The sequence below is a fragment of the Lytechinus pictus genome, chromosome 16 (genome assembly GCF_037042905.1).
Source record: "Lytechinus pictus isolate F3 Inbred chromosome 16, Lp3.0, whole genome shotgun sequence".
Lineage (NCBI taxonomy): Eukaryota > Metazoa > Echinodermata > Echinoidea > Temnopleuroida > Toxopneustidae > Lytechinus > Lytechinus pictus.
The window spans coordinates 14,706,812-14,719,329 of record NC_087260.1 but is presented as its reverse complement, the minus strand read 5'-3'; the positions used below and the strand labels follow the sequence as shown (position 1 = coordinate 14,719,329).

General features: G+C 35.4%; 1 protein-coding gene across 1 annotated transcript in view; it reads right to left on the bottom strand.

The window, feature by feature from the left end:
* LOC129278602 (flavin-containing monooxygenase 5-like) overlaps nt 1-12,518 on the bottom strand; it is a 26,253-nt gene extending 13,735 nt beyond the window's left edge. Inside the window, exons 1-5 of the mRNA XM_064110841.1 lie at nt 12,110-12,518; nt 5,894-6,063; nt 5,182-5,343; nt 4,125-4,251; nt 1,189-1,359 (exon numbers count right to left, since the gene is read on the bottom strand). Coding sequence (XP_063966911.1) covers nt 1,189-1,359; nt 4,125-4,251; nt 5,182-5,343; nt 5,894-6,063; nt 12,110-12,387 — 908 coding nt within the window. The 5' untranslated portion in view covers nt 12,388-12,518. The remainder of the gene's footprint in view (nt 1-1,188; nt 1,360-4,124; nt 4,252-5,181; nt 5,344-5,893; nt 6,064-12,109) is intronic.

Sequence of the window (12,518 nt, the reverse complement as noted above, 5' to 3'; positions counted from 1 at the left end):
TGTACATAGATTCATGTTTATTGAGCGATTTCGGGTCTGCATGCACTTACGAAATGTTGCGTTATTTTTAAAACACCGTACCCAGCGTCGCAATTTTGGTCTCAAAAGATGTGCGAGACTTAAAAGTAAAGTCAGCAAGCGACACGATCAAAAATTATGCGAGGCGAATTTATCACACAAAATTTCGAGGGCCCCCTCCCCCTCTAATTAGGGCATCTTAATGCTCAAGCCATTAAAAAACATTATTTTGCATTGTGTCCAACGTTACAAATGACTGGAATCATGGGCGTTAGTGCAAAGGCTTATCTTTTGTGTTTGGGGGGGGGGGGGGACATACCAATAGATGCCCCCCTCCCCCATGAACAAAGAATAATCCGTGGAAGAGCCGTGGTTCTGACTCTCGCCTTGTAAACAGAGGATTGTGTGTTCGAATCCCACCACGGTCTGGCGTCCTTTGGCAAGACGTTAATCCACACTTTGCCACTCTCGACCAAGGTGCTAAATGGGTACCCGGTAGGATGTGAAAGTCATTGTAGCTTGTCCAGTACTGTGTGCGCCTCACCGGCGACTGACTGGAATACTCCCTAGGGAGTGGAGAATGTGCATACATTGTGCGGAAGGACTGTTTGAATCCGATGACCGGGGCAATGATATATCTGTAAAGCGCTTAGACACGTCGTTCCGATGTATTAAGCGCTTTATAAAAGCGGATTATTATTCTTATTATTATTACTGATGCCAATGACTGGAATATTGCAAGACACAAATGTTTTTCCCCTTTTTTTATCACATCAACTAAAGTTTCATGTAAATCAATACATGTATTTCTCTTCACAAAATACTCTTGAAAATATATTTTAACACAATGTCAACAAACTTATTGATAGCTGCATTCGTAACTTCATACTCTGCTTGTTCATAACGTTATTTGGAACTTCATAGAAATCCATTTATTTAGGACTGCAAATTTGACATTTAGATTTCCTTTAGACCTTTACTTACACCTTATGCCTTTATAAATTCCTGCATCTAACCCTGTCCATACCAGATACAATTTTATATCGAGGTTTTTTTTACCTGACTGCTAAGAAAGCACGAATGCCTGTGAGCAAGCAACCAGGGGACCGACAGCTTAAGGTCCTCTCCGAGGGACCAAAGTTACCAAAGTTAGACATTCTGGGTACTTACATGTTTGGATGCCCATGTATAAGAGACACCAACGTCTCAAAGACAAAGTTCATGATCGTCAGAGGCATTTTGAGAACCAGTCGACAGCTGTAATGGTCGATGGGACGACCAAACAGGTAATTTGGTACGATCCATGCCCCTGAGCGCGTACTCAGATGAACCTTCTTGCACCTAGAAAAAAGAAGAAGCGGGGACAAAATTTAAAGTTATACTGGAAAGAAATAAGATCTGAAGAATAGCACTGAAGTATAGCACTAGTAAACAAGAGAATGCTGTGAAGTGTGTACATATGCTCCTCCTTATCGCTTCAGGATTGGGACCAACGGGAAGAATTCAACAAATAAGCTTCCACGCGCAGTGGTGTAGCAGTTCTGACTCTCGCCTTGTAATCAGAGGGTCATGTCGTGCGTTCGAATCCCACCATGGCCTCGCGTCCTTTGGCAAGGCGTCAATCTACAATTTGCCACTCTCCACCCAGGTGCTAAATAGGTACCCGGTAGGTTGCGAAAGCCTATGTAGTATGCCTAGCAATTGAGTCTTGGAACTCTTGTTGGAATGCTCCCCAGGGAGTGGAGAAGGTGCATACATTGTATGAGGTTATGCAAGGATCCGATGACCGGGGTAATGATACATCTGTAAAGTGCTTAGAGACGTCGTTCCGATGTGTTAAGCGATGCGGAATATTATCATTTTTATTATTAGACGCCTGTTTAAATAATTTTCGCACTACATGTTCATGTCTAGATTAAAAGCACATCCCCATGCAAGTGGCACATAGAAATGCATGTTTTTAAGCTTTCCATGGGCATGCATATATCTTTATGCATGTACTTGCACAGAATATCCTTTATAATGGTTATAAAAGGAAATTAAAATCAAATCTGTTAAAACATACCTTATCCCTTATCATGTAATTTTATACAGTCTACTTCAATGTATCACTCCCTCTTTTATATATTTATAACAATTTTTTGAATTCCTTTATTTTGTATTGTTTTATGGTTACTTACTGTAGGGTTGTAAATATTACAAGTCTTAAGGGGAAAATGAATGTTTAACTGAAGATGGGAATAACACAAGCTCAATCATACGTCAAACAGAAGCAAACGGAGAGGAGAAGATGGAACTTTAATAACTATGAAGACACAGGAACAAAATTGAACTTAACTCGATGAAGTCTGGTAGTGCACTGCTTTTAATTTGCTGGGCTTCCTTGCCTCAGTAAAACTCATAATTGCATTAAAAATTAGCATATATCTTTAAATTACACAAAACCAACCAATGAAAATAACGAGAAAGGAGAAACCAACTGAAAGTGGAAGAGTCTAATTCATAAAAATAACCAATAAGAGATAGAGGATGGAGATGAATAAGATGTTGGGATGATTACATAATAAGAATGTTGAACAAAAGAATCAGATGTGGGAATGTAATGAATGAACACATCTGAATAGGAAAGGAATGACAGGAGAAGCAGGTTGAAAGTCAAATGTAAATGGATGACAACAGATGCATGAAGAATGTAAACAAAGCTGAACTAAATACCAAAGCTTGAACTGTAAATAACTAAACTATTAAAGGAAACCCAATGTCTAAATAACAGTCCTACAATAACAATTTTTTTAAATTCCTTTATTTTGTATTGTTTTATGGTTACTTACCATAAGATATTTCTATTGTATAAATACATGATTCCAGTCATTTTGAACCTTTGCAGTGACCCACTTCCATTTATTTTCCTTTTTTCTTTCAATGCCCTTTTCGTGCTTGCATAACTTGGATTGTTTGCAAATGTTAATCTGTAATAGTGTAGTAGGTTTCACGGTACACCATGTTTCTCCTGAGGACGACAAGAACACACTTGTCGAAACGTCGAGATTGGGTGGTCCTTTTCAGGACCAACATCTGCCCAAGAAAGATACATGGTGTACCGTGAAACCTACTACACTATTCTTCTTCGCCATGGAAACCTTCAGAAGTTATATTAATCTGTAATGCTGAATGTAAATCTGTATATTTTTATCGAATAGAATAAATAAATCTTGAAATCCAGAAATCATTGACCTACATGTATGAAATGAGAATAACAAACTCTCAATATCATTTTCAACAATCAAACATTGAAGAAGTTGTACTATTGACATAAACTAGAATTTAACTTGGGTTTATTTGAAGAACTAAGTACATGTACGAAGACTGAGATAACAAGACATTAAAGTACAGGGAATTATAATTCTTATGATCATTATGTAAAGAATTTTGAGGTATCAAATTAATTTGGATGCAAATGAAACATTCTGATTTCCTTGTGCATCATTTAAGAATGATAAGAGGGAGTGAAGCAAGTGAGCCTAAAAATCAATAGCTTGTAATATTCTGTTGTCAATTCTGGATTGCAAAGTTTTATTTGTGGTGCAATTGAAGGTGTCTGTAATTATGACAAACGGCAATTTGCATGTAGGTTCATTTGAATACATCTCTTGGGGACCAAAATATGTTATAAATTTTCCAATTTTGCGTTTCAGCATTTGTTTTCCCATATTTTGGTAGAACATGATGAAATGCCTCCACAACCCAAATTTGGTGGGAATCTTTGCCATGGGGGCTCGAGATATGACCTCATGATTGTATTATTGTCTTGGTTCTAAATGTTATGAGCCTGGCCAATAACAAATTTATATCAAATATGTGATTATAAGGTCATATCTTGCCCCCCCCCCCCCATGGACCGATTCCCAACAAATTGAGTTGTGTGTGTTTTTCATCATGCCTCGCCGTGCAGCAAGCTATGCTAGAAAAAAAAACACTGAAATGTGTTATCACTTCATCGTATACTGTTTTGTATATACCTGGACAAGACTCAAACCCTCAACTGTTTACATAGTATGTATGCACCACCACATTTTTGGACTGATGCTATCTCTTCTCTTACTTACCTGCCGACGGTTGCCAGGTCGACAGCAGCATCCACAGCACTGTTCCCAATCCCGACAATGAGGGCTTTCTTCCCCACCATTCCGTTGGTGATAGCATCTTTGTAGGCCACGCTGTGAATGATCTCGCCTTTTTAATAACAAATTTTGATAAAAAGTCAAGAAAATGAATACACGTACATCGGTTTAGAATGACAGCTTGACCTTGATCTTCATCTGTTTCAATATGGTGCATCACTCATGAAAAGTAAAACATATTGGCCCATATTCTGAACTGAAACCCTGGTTTAAAGTTGTGGTTTAACTATGGAGAGCCAATTGGAGCACAAATCTCTAACAGTACACATTCAATTAATTAACTCATATGACACCCAAATTGTTCAAATGACTGAAGTAATTTTCTTCATTATGAAAGCAAAAAGAAACAAAATAGTAAACATAAGAAATATACAATATAAACAGAATTTCTGAACTTTTGGCTCCCCATAATTTCAGCACAGAGTTAGACTGTGGTCTATAAAGTTAAACCTCACTTCAGAATACGGGCCATCGCCCTTAATACATTGCAACAATGTCTCCAATTGCTTTACAGATATATAATCAAACATTAAAATCTTACAAAATACAAACAACTAAATAAGCATATAAAATGAATGCAGTGATACTAATAACCAATCATTATCCAATAAAAAATATATTTTTGCCAGCCAAAAAATGAGAGAATGCAATGAGTCAGTTATAAATCTACATGTACATTACAAAGGTTGGAGAATTCTGTACACAAGACTCTATGGACCATATTCTGAACTCGGTTTTAATATAATCTCTGATCTTAAGTTGTGGCTTAAATATGGATAGCAAATTGTGAGGAAAGAGCCAACAGGAAACATATAATGTTAATGCTATTTTGAAATGTTTGGACGCCATGATTTTAACACAGAATTAGACCATGGCCTGAATCAAACTTAAGAGAATGCAGGCCTATATTTTCAGGATGATATTATATAAATTTTGAAAACTAAGCTATCATAATCAATATCTACAAATCTAAACAACTGACCTTTAAAACTGTCCTGTCCAGCAAACTTTGGCCAACTTGGTTTGGCATGATGCCCAGTTGCTATTGCAACAAATTTAGCGACGAGTATTTCTTCTTGTCCAAGTTTCTCACCACCCTTCCCATCATCCTCTACTGCGAAACTGGTGATTCGCCATCCTTCCCCTACAATAGAATAAAATGTTTGAATGAAATTTAATAGTCTCATGTCAAGAATTTTAACATTTAAACCCACTAAAATCCATATCAGAAGCCCAAACAACTGTTACTATGATTTGACAGACAATGATTTATGTATTCACTGTTCGAGTTCAAACCTTCTATGTATTTTTTGTTCTTTCTTTACTTTCTGTAATTTGCTCCAAAGCACCTTGAACGTCTAGGATATGGAATAAGCTCGATACAAAATTCATGTATTACTTTACATGTATTATTATTACTCTTACCATTATTATGATTATTATTACTATTAATATCATCATTTTCATCATCATCATGATCATTGTCATTATCATCATTATTAAATAACATCAATTACGTTTTGATGCTGTCTTTTATGGCAATTTCTAATTGGTGCTAGCTTGATTCCTAGCTCTCTATATATTGGTTCATGAAATAAGATGTCTTTTTCATTTTCCACTTTGTATTTGAGAATCTTGAGTCTTTATTGCAAACAGATTTTCTTTCCTTAATTAAACAATTTTTCCATTCTTACCATCTCTGTCAAGTTTGGTAACTCTGCGGTGATACCTAATGCATTCACTGATGTTAAAGTGACGGGTGTAGTCTCCTATATATTTGGCCATCTGGGTATTATGAGGGAAGTCAGGAGTTTCATCTGGAAAAGGGAAGTCTGAGAAGCAGTAGTTCTGTTTTGAGACATTTCTGTATCACAACAAAAGTGAGAAATAGAGAGGTACATGCAGAGAGAATGATTAGAACATTATCGATATAATAAAATATTATTAGTATAAAACTAAACTATGCACATATGTTTGAAAAAACAATATGTACATATGGTATCAAGTTCTCATTCTAGTTTCATGAGAAATATATTGAAATTTGGGAATTATTTTATGAAAAATATTCTTAGCCTGGGAATAACATTAATTCAATCGATTGTATACATCAATGATGGTATTTGTGCAATATTTTCTCAATGGTTTTCTGAGAGGGCTTGTACACCTCTAGGTAACAGTATTGAATTTCACTTATGAGAGCCCTGGCTCATAATAATCCAACTCTTCAAAATTCATCAATTAATGATAATTAATTACAAAACCCTTGAATAATAAAAAAAAATTACCACAGAGGAAATAATTATGATGTGTTTACTCGGGTTGATAGCATGAATATGCACATAAATCTGCGACATTGCACTTAAACACAACCTTGAGTAGTTGAGGGGTGGGAGAAGTGATACACACTTTGTCATGTGGTCGATGTAAAATATATCTAGTGTTTTTGGTTTGGATCTGATTCACCAGCTGAATAGCATACCTCTACACACATCATAAAATCATCAATCAAAAATGATTTGTTAGAAATGTACATGTATAGTAAAAACTCAGTGAAAGATGCCACGCTTGGATATTCAAAAATTTATATAAATTTGCAAAATAAAAAGACCTCACTTTAGGTTATAAATCATCCGAAAGGGAGCTTTAGAATTTGATGAGCAATGGTTAGAGAAACAAATATTGATTTTCAAAATGAAATTCATTAGGGATTCTAAAAGGTCAAACATTTGTAATAATATGTCAGCAATTAACCCTACCAAATTATTGATGCCATATTTGGAAACCTTAGCAAATTTCCTGTCAGAAAAAGTATACTCTTTTTAAGAATAGTGTTAAGTTTTTTTTCACATGTTTTTATACTGATGGGTGAGCTACCTTTAGATTTGGGTGATGTATAAACAAAAATAAAGTCAACCAAGTTCAAACACATGGCCCATATCTAAATTGCTGTTTTCCCACTTACCAAACTTTATTATCTATGTCGAGATAATGAGTTTGTGAGAACTATATTCTTATACATTGTAAATGATCAGGGCACGTTTCACGAAACATATCATCAGTGATTTTCACTTACAGATTTGCTCTGAACGAATCAGATGCAAGGATTTCAGTAGATTATAACAAACAGTCGGTAAAGATCACCATCTGTTTGCTCAGAAAATGCTCACCTGATAATTCCCAACAAGAGGGTGGTGATTTTTTAACATCATGTACGGATGGTACCGGAAACTATTTACATATGGCTATGACTATAGAGCAAATAATGATGATATGATTGCACTTAAACAGTATGTAAGGAGGTCAAAATTGACTTGGTTGGGACTTGGGAACATGTCATACTCCATCGTGCAATTTGACACACGTATACGCCTGATAATAATGATGATATGATTGCACTTAAACAGTATGTAAGGAGGTCAAAATTGACTTGGTTGGGACCTGGGAACATGTCATACTCCATCGTGCAATTTGACACACGTATACGCCTGATAATAATGATGATATGATTGCACTTAAACAGTATGTAAGGAGGTCAAAATTGACTTGGTTAGGACTAGGGAACATGTCAGAGTCCATCGTGCAATTTGACACGTATGCCTGATAAGAAGCAAAAGATGGCCTTAACTTTCAACATTTTTTGAAAGATCACTTGTCAATAAATGTAGCACAAACAGGAAAGGTAAATAAGCTGGGTATATTAAAGGGGAAGTTCCCCCTGACAAAAAAGTTGATAGTAAAAATAGCAGAAAAATAATTATAAATATTGCCGAAGGTTTGAAAAGAATCCATCAATAATAAAAAATGTTATTTTTAGAATTTTAATTATTTGATTTGCGACGTCATATGCGAGCAGCTTTACTACATATCGAATGGTAAGAAATCAATGAAATGTAATTTTCTCAGAAAAAAAATGAAAATGGTTTTCACCCTACATTCAGTATAATAAATAGATATCATTTCACAAATTCACACCCGTTCAAAAACGAAAACAAAAACAATTCATTACGAACCATTAAAAAATTGAGACTTATGCATTTTATATTACATAACATATGGGGCAGCAGCTCATATGACACAAATCTAAAATTCAAAATCCTAGTAACTTTCTTAATATTCAATGGATATTCCTAAATCCTTCACCCTTTGCAAAGGGTGAAGGCAACTTTCCCATCTTCGAAATCTGGAATATCCAGACAGGTTGAAAGCCCTTTGACTACAAACCCTTGCATACAGAAGACAAAGGGCAGAAGTTATCCAGATCTTCAAGATTATGAGAGGGATAGACAATTTTGATGCTGATCTGTTCGAATTAATGACTCTCGTACAAGAGGACATAGCATGAAACTAAGGAAGCAGAGATGCATATCTGCCGTTCCCCAAAATTCATTCTCATTGAGGAGCTGCAATAATTGGAATTCCCTGCCTGCCTGAGTCAGTTGTAAGTGCAACTAGTCTAAATCAGTTCAAATCCGGACTTGAAAAATTTTGGCACAACCATCCTCTGAAGGGCATTTTCACCACAGATGGACACAGAGGCAAAAAAATCAAGTTGATATTCATGTAAAATGCTTTATGTTTTTTAATAAAACAAGACCTGAAGTTTCTGAGACAAATTTTTTTTCCAACTCTGGCAGCCATTTTTTATTTCAAAATGGCTGCCAAAGTATGGATACAAATTAGTGTTGAAAATAGTATATTGATACATATTTTGTTTTGACAGATTTTTAAAGAACAGGTTTGATCATGATGGTTTCGCCTGTGATTTAGCTTGCTATTATAACACTTTTTAAAATCCCACAGAAAGAAACACCAGTAATTCATTCATCTGATAAAAAAACATTGATGAAGTATGTGATATGGTATGTAATGTCAGTTACCGAAAACATGAACTTTTTTTTCTCATTTCCTGGAAAAGAGGATATATTATATGAAACTTGGTAGATTTCCTCTCTAGGTAACACCCCTCCCTTCTATACCAAAATTAAAGATTACCAATTAACAATGAAGCCATAGGGTACCATTAAATATATGTAATGTCAGTTACCAAGTGGAAAATGTAATGTCAGTTACCGAGATGTAATGTCAGTTACCATGATAAAACGTTGGTTACCAATATTGAAATGCAAATATGTGGTCAATTTTATGGTGAAGAAATATTGTATACTTGTTATTTAAGTCAAGTCACACCAGAAGGAGCTTGCTATTGACTTTTAAAAGGTATAGTTCACAAGGAATACTATATGAAATTATGAAGGAAGTTGCATTCCCATCGTGCAAAAAAAAATTACTATGAAATTGTTTTGTACATGCACTTACCAAGTAAATAATTGTTTGTATCAGACAATTTTTTGTTTGGTTTTCGGGGGGGGGGGGGGGGTAGGGGGTACTTTTCCCAACCTATTGCCTAAATCTGCAACATTTTTAAAGCTTAACATTGTGATGAAGGGGATTTTCAGGGTCCCCTTTTTTAGTTTCTAGGATTCTTTTGAGCATTGCCTCGCTAAAAGTGAATTCCTGGTTTTTATACCTGTTAGTAGTGTGGATGTGTGATACAATTTTGTTTTTGGTTTACAAGTATAGATGAAAAGTGAAATTTGACAGTTCTGATCAATGTTGCATGGATCTACTAAAACTGGTGTGTTTTTTTTCTAATTTACAAATAGTTTATTTTTTGTTGACAGCCTATAAAAGAAATTAGCAAAGAAAATGATTAAACAAATTATGAAGAGAATTGAAATCCGACAGATATGAACAAGCATTGCTTGCACTGACCAGAATAGAAATCAATAAAACTACATGGCTGCATGAGATTCGGGGGAGGGGTACATGTAGCCTAGGGGAGGAAACCCTTATTCATTTTTGCCTTTTTTGAGGGGAGGGGGAGGTTGGAGAAGGAATAGGTTTAAAAAGTCAATATAAAACTGATGAATATATTATGGGTGTATAGTCAGAAAAATCCATGCGTACAGTCAATGCAATATCAAAATACTATAGGAAAACATGTAGCTGCTATGACCCCCCCCCCCCCGAGTAAGTAAAACATACATTTCTTATCTTTTGATAATTAAAAATGTGAAGTATTATGAAACTTTTATGATTTTAAAAAGCCTTACATATAAGTACATGTACCAAGAAAATTATGCCTTTGAAAATCATATAGCACTGGTAAATGTTAATGTGTATTGTCAGTTACCGACAAGTAATGATAAAAATGTTCAAATCAAAGAAAGGAATTGAGAAAAAGAAAAATTTTTTCATTGAAATGTTCCTAAAAACTTGGGTATACTTCCACATCAAGCTCACTTTCATGTGAAGCCCTGCACTGAAGATACAATGCAATGATTCCACACATTTGACTTCCATGTGTTATCTCTATGGCAAATTAAGTGTAATGTCAGTTACCGTAATGTCAGTTACCAGCATGGTTGTCGAAAAATTATCATAGTCCCCAAAAGACAAAAACAATTTTTTTAATATTTTGACACATCTTAACCTAGTAACGGAGGTATATTTACATATTCAAATTATTACTCTATCTACTCAGGGACATGAGATATTTCAATTTTAATGGACACCCTGAAATTGCATGTCCTTTTGCGTAATGTCAGTTACCGACACATTTTTGCTTGCTGATGCGTAAAAAAATGTGGTTACATAGGAAAACTTAGTATCAGAGTATACAGCAAGGTTCACTTTATTAACTCTATCAAAAGCAAACTCCCATCATTTGTTGTTTTAGAGATACACACAATGAAAGGTGTGAAAACATTGTGCCGTGTAATGTCAGTTACCGTGAAAATGCCCTGAAGTACATATCTTACCAAAGATAAGAAAATCAACGAGGGGCACATACATAAGCATATTGCTTTATGCTCAACATCCAAGTAAGTAAGTAATATTTTTTCTGCTATTTTTACCCAAAAAATTATAGACTAATTAAGAAGAAAAAAATTTATTCAGGGTGAACTCCCCCTTTAAATCTTGAGGCAAATGTGAGGGGCATCAATTCCAGTGAACAGAAAATCAAAAGCAACGGCCTCTCATCCAAAAAGGCCTTGTTGGAATAATTTAAGTCCATTTTTCAACAGTCCATCTGATTGCTATTATGATGCAAGTTTATGTTAACAGCTCTTATTCAGGCATCGATCCAGTCCACAGTGCACTTAATCTTTGCTTTTTAATCAATTTACTCTTTCTTTTTATATCGAGGACTGATTGCTTGCATTCAGATTATTAAAGTGAGAAGTGTCTTTAAATTAAAGGAAACCAAAACCCAAGAAGAGAAACAATCTTATTGGAAAGAGTAAAATGAGAGGAACAATTTAAAACAAGTTTAATCAAAATCGGTTGTGAAATAAGCAAGTAATGGATGTTAAAAAGGTCTTGTTGTTCTTTCTATGGGGATCCTCAAATTGGCAAACATGCTTCAAAATGGCTGATTTTGTGGAGAACTCTCCATTTGTTTTGTACACAATTTTTCAGATTTTCCACATTATCTTTCAAATTGCATCTTGCCTCCTGGGCATGACATATGTCATGGGGAAAATATAATTCACACCACATATTTCAAGTTCATGAGGAAATGATGTGGAATATGTAAAATAAAGGGGAAAATCAGTGTACAAACACAAAATCAGCCATTTTGTAGCATGTTTGCCAATTTGAGGATACCCATGGAAAGTACATGACCTTTTAACCGTCCATAACTTGCTTATTTCACAACCGATTTTGATGAAACTTTAATTTTGTTGTGGTTGTGCTAGTAGTAGTATTGGCTAGTCTTTCTCTTTGGGCTGACTTATTATATTTGAATAAGAAATGTGGAATATTCAATAACAAGTGCCTTGCCTCTAAAAATATCAAAATTCAAGATTGATTGGCCATTTCATTGCATTCTCCAGCATACTCACATATGAGTAAACCTCATGACCCCATAGTCATTTTCTCTGAAAACCCATAACCCTCCGACTTCTCCGGTCCTTTCGTACACGACAACATCGAAGCCAGCCTCGCGGAGACATTTGGCCGTCGCTAGCCCGGAGATTCCAGCTCCAATCACGCACACATCCGTCTGCTGCTCCTGCATCTTTCTCGTCAGCTTCCTTGCACTTTCAGACTCGGTCACTGTTTCTGCTGTCCTAAGGATTTTTCGCATACTATCAGAGTCCATATATGTTTTGCAGGCCATCGTGCTGGTCTGGGTTATTGATTAACTCCTCTTGTTATCTTATCCCAATTTCAACATCTTTCATTCATCGTTTATCTTCCGCAGCTTGTCAACATTATTAGACTATGGTATGGAACGCCAAATCTTTCATT